General features: G+C 37.6%; 1 protein-coding gene across 1 annotated transcript in view; it reads left to right on the top strand.

Moving 5' to 3' along the window:
- The window catches only part of LOC138000463 (zinc finger X-linked protein ZXDB-like), a 31,545-nt gene that overhangs the window by 4,735 nt on the left and 14,310 nt on the right, over positions 1–12,500 (top strand). The window contains exons 2-7 of the mRNA XM_068846902.1: positions 1,031–1,134; positions 2,324–2,411; positions 5,295–5,386; positions 6,013–6,089; positions 9,508–9,585; positions 10,150–10,196. Of these exons, the coding sequence (XP_068703003.1) occupies positions 1,031–1,134; positions 2,324–2,411; positions 5,295–5,386; positions 6,013–6,089; positions 9,508–9,585; positions 10,150–10,196 (486 nt within the window). The remainder of the gene's footprint in view (positions 1–1,030; positions 1,135–2,323; positions 2,412–5,294; positions 5,387–6,012; positions 6,090–9,507; positions 9,586–10,149; positions 10,197–12,500) is intronic.

The following is a 12,500-nucleotide window of genomic DNA, read 5'->3' as shown; positions in this document are numbered from 1 at the left end:
TCACTTTGATTTCGTCTCGACGGGCGATAGATTGTTGTCAAAGTCCAGTACTCGTCGCTTTTGAGATTCCTGCCCGGTTTATCCAACTGACTTTCCATTATTGAGCTCCACAAGGGTATATTTTGTTTAAGGAACCACTAAAACGCCATTCGCGTTACATGACTTTCGATGCCATTGCAGGCTAAGTTAAATGATTCTACTGTGTCCACCAGAGAAATCTACGCAGTTCCACTTCCCTCTCGATCCTAAGAAAATACGCGCAGAAGGCTCTTTGCACAAAGACACCACTTACCAGGGGAGTGACAGGCAAGACTTTTACCGACACGGAAAAAAAAAACTCAAAAAAATAAAAATAAATAAAAATAATAAAACAAACAAACTAAACGCAGACCTCGACTGGGTTTGCCACAATGATCCATTGACTCCTAAACTACCCTGCATTGACAATGAAAATCATCTGGTGTTAAACAGCATACAATCTTCTGAGTCTCACTTCTAGGAGTCAATGGATTGAGTACTACATGTATACTAAAAGTCTTTTAATACAGTAAATACTGTTACTAGTAGCATCCTTCAATAGCATTCTCAAGAATAATCTCTAACAACCTCAATGTCACTGGACTCAATAAGCAGGTCAACTGTTCCAGTCTTCCATCATTCTTGATTTAAAGCTACATGTACAATATTAGCATTAAAGAAGAAAGCAAGGAAAAAAGCAATTCAAACCAAAGCACATGGAAATGCCCCTGCAAACCTCCCCGGAGTCCCCCCAAATATCCCAGGCAAAGCCAAGTGCTGCATTGGCTTGATGTTAACTTTATGAGCATCGAGGTCCTTTTGTATTATTACTGTATCTTTTTTCATTACTTTAATTCCATATTTTTTTATCTTGTGAGAGCTGCAGTTATACAACAAAAACAAGGTCACATACAGTACATAGATTATTCTTGTTTTGCTTGGTTGTAACGTGGGAATGTCCAGTTTTTGTTTTGGAGTTTTTAGGTTATGGCTTGTCTCTTTTGTTTTGCAGCGCCCTTTCAAGTGTACAGTTGAAGGCTGTGGCAAGTCTTACATCCGACCATTCCATTTGAGACGACACATGCTTTCCCATTCAGGACAACAACCATCATTTCAGTAAGCTGCAAAGCTAGAGCAATCACTCTATTTATTCTATAGACAGGAGTGTTTTTGAATACTGGAAAATACACCACTCATAAAATTCGTATGAAACTACATCCGGGACCCGAGTTGTGTATTTTCCATATCCTCTCTAGTGAGGATATTGATGCCTTTAAATGGTTGTTTGTGCAAACAGTCAGTGAAATAGCAAGCAATACAGTGCCACTCGAAACTATTTGTGCATTTGCCGCAGTTCTGACTAGGTGAAACCGCCGGTTCAATCTCCAGTTTGACCAAGGTAAAACCTCATCTACGGTAGCCGAAAGTTGAGGTTTCACTTAGATTTTTTCCGGTTGATTTACGCAGCGGTTAAGAGAGGACGCAGTAAGGGTTTTGCTTTTATTTAGAGTAAATTTTATCAAAGAAATCTGCATATTCTTGCGGATCGATCACATCGATAATTAGTATGCATATTTGGAATACAGTTGCGGTTCTTCCCTGGTATAATATATTTAATTCTAAATATATCTCCTGTCGAACTGTACCGGCGGCGACTTAAGTTATGCATAATCCACACAGTTTTTTTAAAGAATTGTCCTAAGTGTTACGCCTTTGGGAGAACTGTTCATCATGATAGCGAAAAACTTACAAATTATTAAATATAAAGATGTAAGAATTAGCCATGATGGTTATCAACATTCTCTGTTCTCAGCTGTCACGGTGAAATGAGACAAACAAAACAGGCTTCCATGACAGTGCGTTGAAAAACAGTTTGCAAATTCATTCTTTACGTTGGGGAGCTAGGTGTGATAACATTAAACAATGCTTTGCAAAATACCATTGTTTTCTTGCATTCGGTTGCTTTTGTCTTTGCTTCGGTTGCGGTTTTCATCCAACCTGGCCGAAAAATCACACTTTTTCCCCCGAGTCGAAATTTCGGGGTAATTTCGGCGAAGTTTCAAGAAAACAATTAATAAAATTTAATCAAAGTTCCTATTAAAATCCTAAAGCATAATGACAATACCAACAAAGCATATGGCAATCCTAAAGCATTTTGACGATCGTGATCACCCTTTATGCAGGTTACCATCCAGATTAGTAATGCTTCTCACTCGCTGCATTCACTTGCAGCAATTACATGTACAGTATGTATTCTTGAAGTGAGCTAGTTATGTACATTGTATTCTTTGGTAATCTTTGTCAGGTGCTCGTTCCCTGGTTGTTTGAAAACATATAACGACAAGCATAACTTGAAACGGCATGAACAGAGATCACATGACTATCCTTTCAAGGTAAGCATCAAAATTTAAATTCAAACCGTGAGATTGTGAAAATTGCTTATTGAAACTGACGAATAAATTAATTAATAGTCTGCCTTTAGAGTGGTAGATAACCATGGAAACCAGGAAACATTTTGATACTTTCAAATGTGTGATTCTATGTGAAGATAATAAATTATGTGAAACAGATCAGTCACTTTAATTTGCCAATATCCTGTCCATTACATGTACACACCCTGGGGTGGGAGAGGCTGGTCAGTAATAATAATTATTAGTAGAAAATATAAATTAAATTTGAATAAAACAACGTTATGTACTGTACATGTACAGTTGTACATACAGTAGCATGTGGGGCTCAAAGGATATTAAATACAGAAAACAATAACATTTATAGGTTTTGATCAAATCTTAATAATACATGTAGGACCCAAAAAGTGTATTTAAATGGTGTCATGTCCTTTCTTTAATACTTATTTATATAATAATTTATTTATGATTTCTCATAATTAACGCCCGCGTCGCCAGTGGAGGGTAGGTGCCCAGGAAGCCTGGGGGCTGCAACCGCAGTCACATCCCCAAGGCGCTAGAACACCCGACTGGCCTGCCCAACCCGCAACCAAGCCACGAGCCCCCCGCGCCAGGCCCCCCTAAGGCACCCGTCACACTTGAGCCAGATAGCTCAGTGGAATAATAATAATAATAATAATAATAATAATAATAATAATAACACACAAAAAAAAAAGAGCACACAAAAAAAAAAGAAAGGGGGGGGGGAAAGGGAGGGAACGCCGAGAACCACTAAACTCCTAAACCGACTCACAACGCCACGCCAACAAACACGCTGCAAGCACATTGGACGACGCATGCACTACGCAGGAATACCGCTGAACCATGTCAGCCCCAGGGCTCCCCCAACCTAAAGAGTGCTGCAAACGCCACAAAAACGCATAACAACGCTAACAAACGCCTGCAAAACGCTACAGACCGGACTAGCTCCCGGTCGTGAACCATGTAACTATAACAAACGCTACAGAACGCACCAAAACGCTGAACAACGCTACCAGACGGCCAAGACACTAACAACCGCCTGCAAAACACTACTGACCAGACTAGCTCCTAGTCGTTAACTATGTTAAATTTTATTTAACTATATTTAATGCTTCTGCTTATTCATGCAGATGATACTTTGTCTTCATTAGGTGTCTCTGGTAGTGATCTTGATAAGTTATTAAGTGAAATAAACTATCATTTTATATACCTGATATTTTTTAGATTGGCTTTGCTGCAATGATCTAACTTTGAATTTAAGTAAAACTATGCGTAATTACAGTATGTCATTTTTCATTCTAGGCAAAAAGTAAATTACACAAACCCTTATTTAAAACTAGCAGACCGGGGGCCGGTTGCTCAAAGCCTGGTTTGTGCTAACCGTTGGTTAAGAGGTGTCAAAACCTATAGGTTTCCATGGTATTTAACGCTGGTTAGCGCTAACCAACGAGCAACCCGGGCCAGGTCTTACAGCTATCACCTTCAGTTGGTGTCTACTCAGTCACATGTCATGGAACGACCATATTGAATACATAGTATTATGACTGTACTGTAAGAAAATAAGCAAAAATCTCAACATTGTGCTTAAGATAACGCATTGCTCATTAATTTTGGTCTATTACTAATTAATAGTTATTATCCTTATCTAGACTATGGCTTTATTTTGTGGGGAAACAATTACGTGTACATGTATGTAGGATGTTCCTCTTTCTGAAGTTGTTAAACTGCAAAATAAAGCTATTTGCATAATAATAAATTATTATTATTATATTAATGAATAAAGGAAGGAATTGAATGCACCTCTCTAATCCTTGACTATTGCTACAATAGTAATGTTATGAAACAAGTTAAGGCACTGTAACCTTTTCAAGCATGCATTTGACAAATCACATTACCGTAATATCCGGACGATTACCCGCACGGCAGATTACCCGCAGCGGTCTATTTTTGTCACAAGGGGAAAAAACGTTCAACACATTACCCGCACTGGCCTATTACCCGCACCCCAAAACCGAAAATATCTTGCTACTGTATTTCCGGGACAAGAACTCACAAACTTGGAGCGATGAATATTCCATGTTGTTGTTTACAAAGCAGAAGATCAATAGCATTTTCTGCTAAGAATTGGCTTTTAATAATGCAGCCTTAAACACTCTCCTTAGTCATTTCTGGTTTGTCTTGTTAAAACGACCTAAATATCCAATGTATTAACGCTAAGACTCGATAGAATACGAGTTGAAGGCCAACATCTTTACGATTGATCATTGAGCGCCATTTTGATAGGTTGAGAGAAAGTGGGGGCGAGTGTTAAAAATACCTGATGGGGTGGTGGTTAGGCATACCCAGCGGCAAAAGACCGGGCCTATATAAGAAGTTGCTTAAAACGGGAAATGCTCTATTACTCAAGCCATGCCAGGGGTAGCTAGGAACATTTCAGGAAAATTAATGCATTACCCGCGGGTAATCGGCCGGAAATTACGGTAATTACACAACACGTATAATAATTTTAGATAATTTTGAACTGACAATGATAAAATTATTGTGTCTTTATTAGTAGTTATTACTTTTCATAACCTAATAATTTTTGTAAAGCACTGTTGCATACATATCCAGATGGAGCATGCACTATCGATAAGTTTCATTTCATCATCATCATCATCATCATCATCATCATCATCATGATCATGATCATTATCATTATAATTATTATTATTATTGTTATTATTATTGTTATTATTATTATTATTATTATTATTATTATTATTATTATTATTATTATTATTATTAATTTAGTGGTTTTGTGGGACCAAGTCTGACAAGGTCTTTTAAAATAATTATTATTTTCAGTGTGACTATGAAGGATGTGACCAAGCTTTCAAGAAAAGCAGTCAACTGAGGAGGCATACCTGTCTTGTTCACACTAAGGAAAGCCTATTCAAGTAAGGTTTTAAAAAAAAGAGGAAGCAAAAATATTATTTCATTTTATGCTTGTACATTGTACATGTAATTGCCAGTGACCAATTGCAAGAGGAGCCTGCAATCCTAATCTCAATGTTGCTATTACTCGTGCGCAGCATGAATGTATGTAGCAAGATCTTACAAGATTTTAGCGCATTCCTATTCAAAGAGTGAATGGAATGAACAGAATGTAATCTGATCACGAGCACTAGTACTTGATTATGAGAGAAACAATCTTACCACGAGCTTTCTAACCTTTGATTACATGAAAGTTAAGTGCACAAAATTCTTTTTCGAGAGCACAGTCAATTCTTTTGCTGGTGAGTAGATTTTTTATGCCGTTTATAAGATCATCTTGACCTCTAGAAGGTGTATTTTTGTGGGGCAATCCTGTTTCACTGACCTTGTTAACTATTCGCTCAACATACTGTCAGTAGTACACATGATAAAAGTTTATTAATCGTACGCCTCCTTCCATCGATCTCACCCGCAATGCCGGACCTTTGGTTATTAAATGGTACATGTAATTAGAGTACATGTACCTCTTTCCAACTTGGCAATCAATGACAAGGATTTTTTTGACTGTACATGTAACCATGAATCCCAGGTGTAAAGTGGAGGGCTGTGATCGTGGCTTTGACAGCAAGACAAGGCTGCTACGGCACATGAAGGTCCATTACAGCGGTAAGGTCTTTTTTATCCTTGGCTTGTATTTTTTTTTTAAAGAAAACTGATGTACATGTGTATGTGAATCAAATTTCTCTTGGTGTTTTTTTTTATGAACGATTCCTCTTCAGAAATCTTTAGCTCAGATGACATTTTTTAACCAATTTATTTTGTTTCTCAACTACTTACAAAAAGCGGGATTTCACACTTACTTACGGTAGGGTGTTTTTTTTAAATGGACTTGACTTTTGGTGGGTTGGTGTACAGTGCCGTGCAAAAGTAAGTTGACAGTCTCTTTTTGAGTCTCGATTCTCAACACCCTTCTTGACTCGATCCTTGATCCTTGATTCTCGCGAGGACCGAGGATCGAGGAACGAGGAAAGACGATCGAGAATCAAGTCGAGAATCGAGTCGAAGGAATCAAGAATTTAATGAGCTAGTTGCTTGACTGATTTTTCGATGGACTAATAGCACAAACACAACTGGGAAGACAAATAAAAGAAAAGCCTGCCAAAGTTTCTTAGAGAATCTTGTTCGGGGGTAATGCAGAAAAGTGAGTGAGGTTAGCCCTCTTCTGAATCCAGTTGCTGAAATTGGGAAAAAATCACGACGAACTACACTATTCTGTGCAATTGCGGGGGAGATAATTATCCTTCGGCCGTATGATCAAAGCATACTCAGGGCTGGAAATTGTGACTCACTGGTCGCCAATGCGACCAAAAATTGAATGCTGGTGACTAGATTTTCAGAACTGGTCGCCAGCTGGTGAATCACGTTTTCAAAAAATGTATAAATAATATGAGAAAATCAGTTTAATTAATAGCACAAATGTACTTTGATACTTCGATCACCAAGTTTACTAGGCGCCATATTGTTTCAGCAGCTTCATGGGATCATGGGCACACTTAAACACACGGTATGCTTTTTGCCGGTTACGTGACTTTTGCTCCCGGAAGACGAAGATTCAGCAAGAAGGTTAATTGAATGCTGAAAACGTAGATTTAGCCATATTACCGAAGGACCTCCTTGGAACTAGCTTGATACTGATAATATATTCATTTGATAATGAACCTGGACGTCGCATATTTGAAATTTGCGTGGAACCTTCAAAAAGCAACCTGTACCCTTAACATAAAGTGGGTTGGAGAACTTGTCCCCTCTTTTAGAAAGCGAACACCTGCAAAATTGACTGCACAAGATGATAAATAAATGGAGATAAATATCGGTAGAAAAGTACGTTAAGAAACCAAGTTCCTCTGATACTAGAGGCTACTGAAACTGTATACAAGCTGCTCCTTTTATTTTATCTTGGTCGGAGACTGGTACGAGCATTGTGGTTGTGTGGGGACCTAGGCCGAGCAATAATGAAGTATTGCGTTTACTCGCAACAAAGGTAAGTTGCTTGCCACGCAAGCTGTAGAGCTGTAGGAGAATAAAGAACTACATTTTGAAGAGGTGAAAAGCAAGGACCCATGTTTGCCTTGCTATGGAAAACACAGACTGTGCTTCGCTCCATTTCAAATAACCTTAGAACACTATCACCAAACTAAAGACAAAGCCGAAAACAGCAATGGCTTTAGAGATCTTTCTCGTGCTGTTTTTTTGTTTTGCTTTTTAAGACTTATGACTTTCCTTGCATGCAAAGTTGGCAAGCAAAATTTATGATCTGGCAACCAAATTTTCTCCATTATTCACCAGCTGGCACCTAAGCAAAAAAGGTAATTTCAAGCCTTGATACTCAACAATCACACTGTCTTCGACACTATACACCGACATTTCAAGTTTACTCCGTAGGCAGTTCGTAGACCTTAGTGGATACATGTCATGAGTAACACTGCAGTAGCAGACCTTTTTGGAAACAAAATGTCCTCTGTATACATGTATGTTAATTTCAGATTTACAAAAACTGTTAATTTTCTTTGACCGTAAAACTACTTTGTAAAAACTACTTCGTAATGACTCGCTCGAGACTGCGAGTTTCATTGCCCGGCCTTGTTTGTTCATTCTGTTACAAGAAAAATCAACAGTCACTCAGGGATCAGATTAATAATGGGGAAATATTATTTACAAAAAAGGCAGGACAAGAGAAAAAGACAACGTAACATATTGCTCTCATATGAATTCCCAACTTGAGGTATCAAAAGTTGGTTGGAACAGCTTTTGCTACATGTACTTCGTCCTGCAATGATGCCGTTCTCGGTTCGCTCACAACGCTTGTTGTTTTCAAAGAATGAAACCTGATTCCAGTGAAAAAGTGTAACACTGAGATTCAACCATCAATATAATTTTCCTTCAGATCATTTCATTTAAGAAGAGATGTAAAAATACATGAATCGTTTCGTTACTTGGTTTGGAGTGCGGTTTGCAAATATTTCTCAATGTTTACATTGGAAAGTTACATTCGATTCACAATAAATCCATCGCACAGTAAAGCTCACTGTTTTGCTTTTACATTTTGATCCACAACATAAGATTGTAGTTTTGAAGAGAAAACTCACAGGAACAATAACCGTTACCTCGTTTTCTTATTAAACATTTCCTGTTGTTATTTAATAGAGGAGGAACACTTTCGTGAAAGTTGAAGCAAGTATCAATAATTGACAATGTTTCGCGTTGGTAATTTTTAATAGAGGAGTAACACTTTCGTGAAAGTTGAAGCAAGTATCAATAATTGACAATGTTTTGCGTCGGTAATTTTTGCGATCCTTGACTCGATTCTCGGTCCTCCATTCTCGCGAGGATCAAGTCAAGACTGGCAACTTACTTTTGCACGGTACTGTAGGCTAAGCATACAGTACATGTATGTTACTGTAACACTTATTCCTGTCTCTTTCCTTCCAATCTCCTCTTTCCAGTTCCTACATTGTGTACATGTACCTCTCCCTGTTCCGCCTACATGTACTGTACTCCTTTCCTTCTACTTCCCCTTTTAACCCCCCCCCCCCCCCCTTTTTGTCCACCTTTCCACTGATAGCCTTACCAGCCAAGGATTGAACTAAGAATAGCTTCATCAGATACACATATCTCAATAAAATTAATGATGATGATGATGATGATGATGATAATAATAATTATAATAAATAATGAACTTTATTCAAATGTCAACTTAGTTAAACTGTTAAGGCACTAATTGGGAGTGCTGTAAGGAAATCAAAGCAAATCAATACAAGTCATACCAAATTCTTTTTTGGTTTTTTTTAGGACGGGGGAAAACCAGAGTACACGTACACTCTAAAAACGTCTTGCCTTTCTTTTCATCCCATTGTCCACATTTTATTATTAGTACCGTACAGTACACTATACATTGTTCATGCCACTGTTTAAAACATTCTTTAGTGCAATTAAGTGGAAAACAGCCACAGTTTTGCAAAATGACTAAAGAATGCCTGCAAAACTGTATTTGCTGTCTTCTTGACTACTTTTAAATTTTTTTCAGGTTACATTTGCAGTAAGCCTGGTTGTTCTGAGGCATTTGGCACATTTAACCAACTAAGGGTACACATCTGCAATCATGGTAGTGACTGATACTTTTTATAACTGATTTCAGTAATTAAAGTTTTGTGAAAATTAATAGTACACTGTACCTTGGACAAACCTTTAAATAAAGCCTATGCAATTATGTGCAAAAACCTCTCCTGATACAAATATGTGCTCTATATACAGTATATTATACATTAACATTATTATTAGTACCAATAATTTTCAGGTCATTGCAGGCCTTCAAGTTTAAATTGATTAATATTTTTGTTTTATTTTGTTCAGTACCAGGAAGTGATTATGAAAAAAATGATACATCAGTTTTATAACAAAAACTCAAATCTCCCTGAATCTGCAAATGGTACCAGTTGTACATGGACATGGATTGTATTTAAGAAAGGAAAAAATGTCTTTACTTTAAAAAGTCTTTCAAATTAATGAGCATCATTATTTTAAGCTCAGTAACCAAACTGACATTATTTTGTCTTTGGCCTTTGAAGTAATTATTCAATGTCAATAACGTTATTATTAACACTTATCCACATTGTATGACAAATACACAGTACATGATTGTATAATAACTATGATAATTGTTTTACAGGTTTTGAGTGTAAGCACTGTAAAAGGGTATTCCCAAAAGCGTATGAGGTACGTGCATTGATCAATGTGAAGTTAAGCCTGGTTCCCATTTGTGTGGTCACAACCATAAACCCAGACAGGGATGCTAGAATAGAAGTGTGGTAGTGTCCATAGGACCTGGTTGGTTGACAGCAGCCAATTACTAAATCTCAGCCAACTAGATGCAGGGTAGCAGAGTTTAACTCATTTCATCTGGTGGGCTTGTTACATGTATTTTGTCGTGCTGAATAAAAATTTTATAGAGGGTAGTTGATTATTATTTTGACCACATACTGTAACTCACTGATACTGCAATTTATGGTAAAATGCTAAGGTTTTTACCAGAATTTTATGTTTTAAAACGTAAAACATCAAGGCCATCAGGGTGAACCTTCAGCTTGAGTGGTGCTGATAAGGCTTAATAAGCCAACAATGCAGTTACGGCGACTAAAAATAGAGGGTTGATCAGCCTTTATGCAACTACAATACAAAATAAATGGAGGGTGTAAAGTGGTTTGCAGTTTGCAGGTCATTGATTTACCATAATTGATAACTGAAACAACCTGTAAAGTTTACCTTCACAAAAAATTGAATGCTAACCTTAGGCTTAAACATTATTTAAAGCACAGTGTTTTGGCCTAATGTTAGCATTAGTAAATGGTTGGGTTGTTTCAGCTATGGGGTACCAATGACCTGTCACGTGCAGTTACCCTCCACAAAATAAATCGGCCTGATAAATTACAAGTTATGAAGTTAAAATAAAAATACATGTAAAATAACAAGACTAGTAGTTTAATATTGCACCTTATTCTGTAAACTATTAGTTTTTAATTGGGAAATTCCATTAGGACTTAGCCGTTAAAAATTCTGAGTGGATAGATCCATAATGAGATGCCATGTGACTCCAGCCTCGCCTGGAGTACTTTGCAGTTGTTTCCATTATACACTCTATCACTTTCACAGTTTTGGAATACTAATGTTCAGTTCACTACATGTATTTGCAAGTGCAGCTAATAAGTTGAACCAGGAGCTACAATGTATCAGGATCAAAATGAAGTTAAATGTGACCCTTCACGCGAAAAGGGGGCTTATGAAAATTTCACGATCATGCCGATTTCACGGCAGACAACCGTGAAATTATATAAAGCAAGCTGAAATACCGTGAAATTCCTTTAAAATAGCGTGAACTCGGCGTGAAAATTTATCATACCACCGTGAACTAGTTCACGCTGGGCAGTGAAAAAATTCACGCCGTGGAAAAAAAAGTCTTCCTCAAAATTATTTAATTTCGTTATCAATACGTTGGGTTTGGATTTCTGGCAGATTTCGAGTGTCAAAGAAACATTGACGTGAACCCTTTGATGATCATTAATTTTTGTCTACTGTAAAGTTGACTCAAGTGAAGAAACAACATGCACGCCGGCGACTGGATTTTGCGAGCATGTGAGTGCTGAGCATTTACCGGCAAGGACGAGCAGTGATCCAAACCTGTTTCCGAGATCACCAAGCATAAATGAATTATGAGCATTAATCTTTGGGGCAACTTGGAAAATCACAGCAACTCGCTTAATAATATGTTTTTATTTAAGTGCGCCAAAGGGGGCGACTAACTGCTCAAAATACACTTAAATCCAAACATAGTACGAGTAATTTTTCCTAGAATCCGAGGCAGCGAGCAGCGCGTAAATTTTTACGAGAAAATCGAACAACATTATTCCCCAAAAAGGACTGTTCAGTTTGCAAAATCTCAGCGGATAAATCCCTCTTTTAACCTACGTGACAGCATTTTTGGCCGCAGACCCTGATCGGGGGATGTCAATTTCATTGCGTATTTTTGACCAAACGTTGATTATGCAGAATTGAGGAGAATCCCTCGTATGGTGTCAAGTGCGCTTTTGGATGCTTCCCTCTCCTCCTACACTGATTTTTTTCAGTGTATTTGATTGTTTATGCTATTGGAGAAACTGTAATAAATAAACTGTTTTGCTCGCTAGCGTAATTCGTGTCAGTATCGTCATGAAACATTTTCATCCAAATTATAGATCGTCGTGCCATCAACAAAGCAAAATAATCGTACCAACTTCGATTTCGCCGAAATTAACGAAACGGCGCCCCATACAAACTTAAAACTTTTCACACAAGAGAAGATAAAAATACCATTATTCGATTTCCGAAGCAAAACATTGTTTTTCCTTGTTTACCGCAATTTTAATTCCAAAACCAGACCACGAAATTTTCCTGTTATTCTGGATGGCGTAGCAACATAATTTCACGGCGTGAACATGAGTGAGTCCACGACGTGACTTCATTATTTTCACGGTCTTCAATTTCACG

Source organism: Montipora foliosa, chromosome 4 (genome assembly GCF_036669935.1).
Source record: "Montipora foliosa isolate CH-2021 chromosome 4, ASM3666993v2, whole genome shotgun sequence".
NCBI lineage: Eukaryota > Metazoa > Cnidaria > Anthozoa > Scleractinia > Acroporidae > Montipora > Montipora foliosa.
Note: the sequence above shows the minus strand (reverse complement) of the source record. Positions and strands in the feature narration are given on the sequence as shown.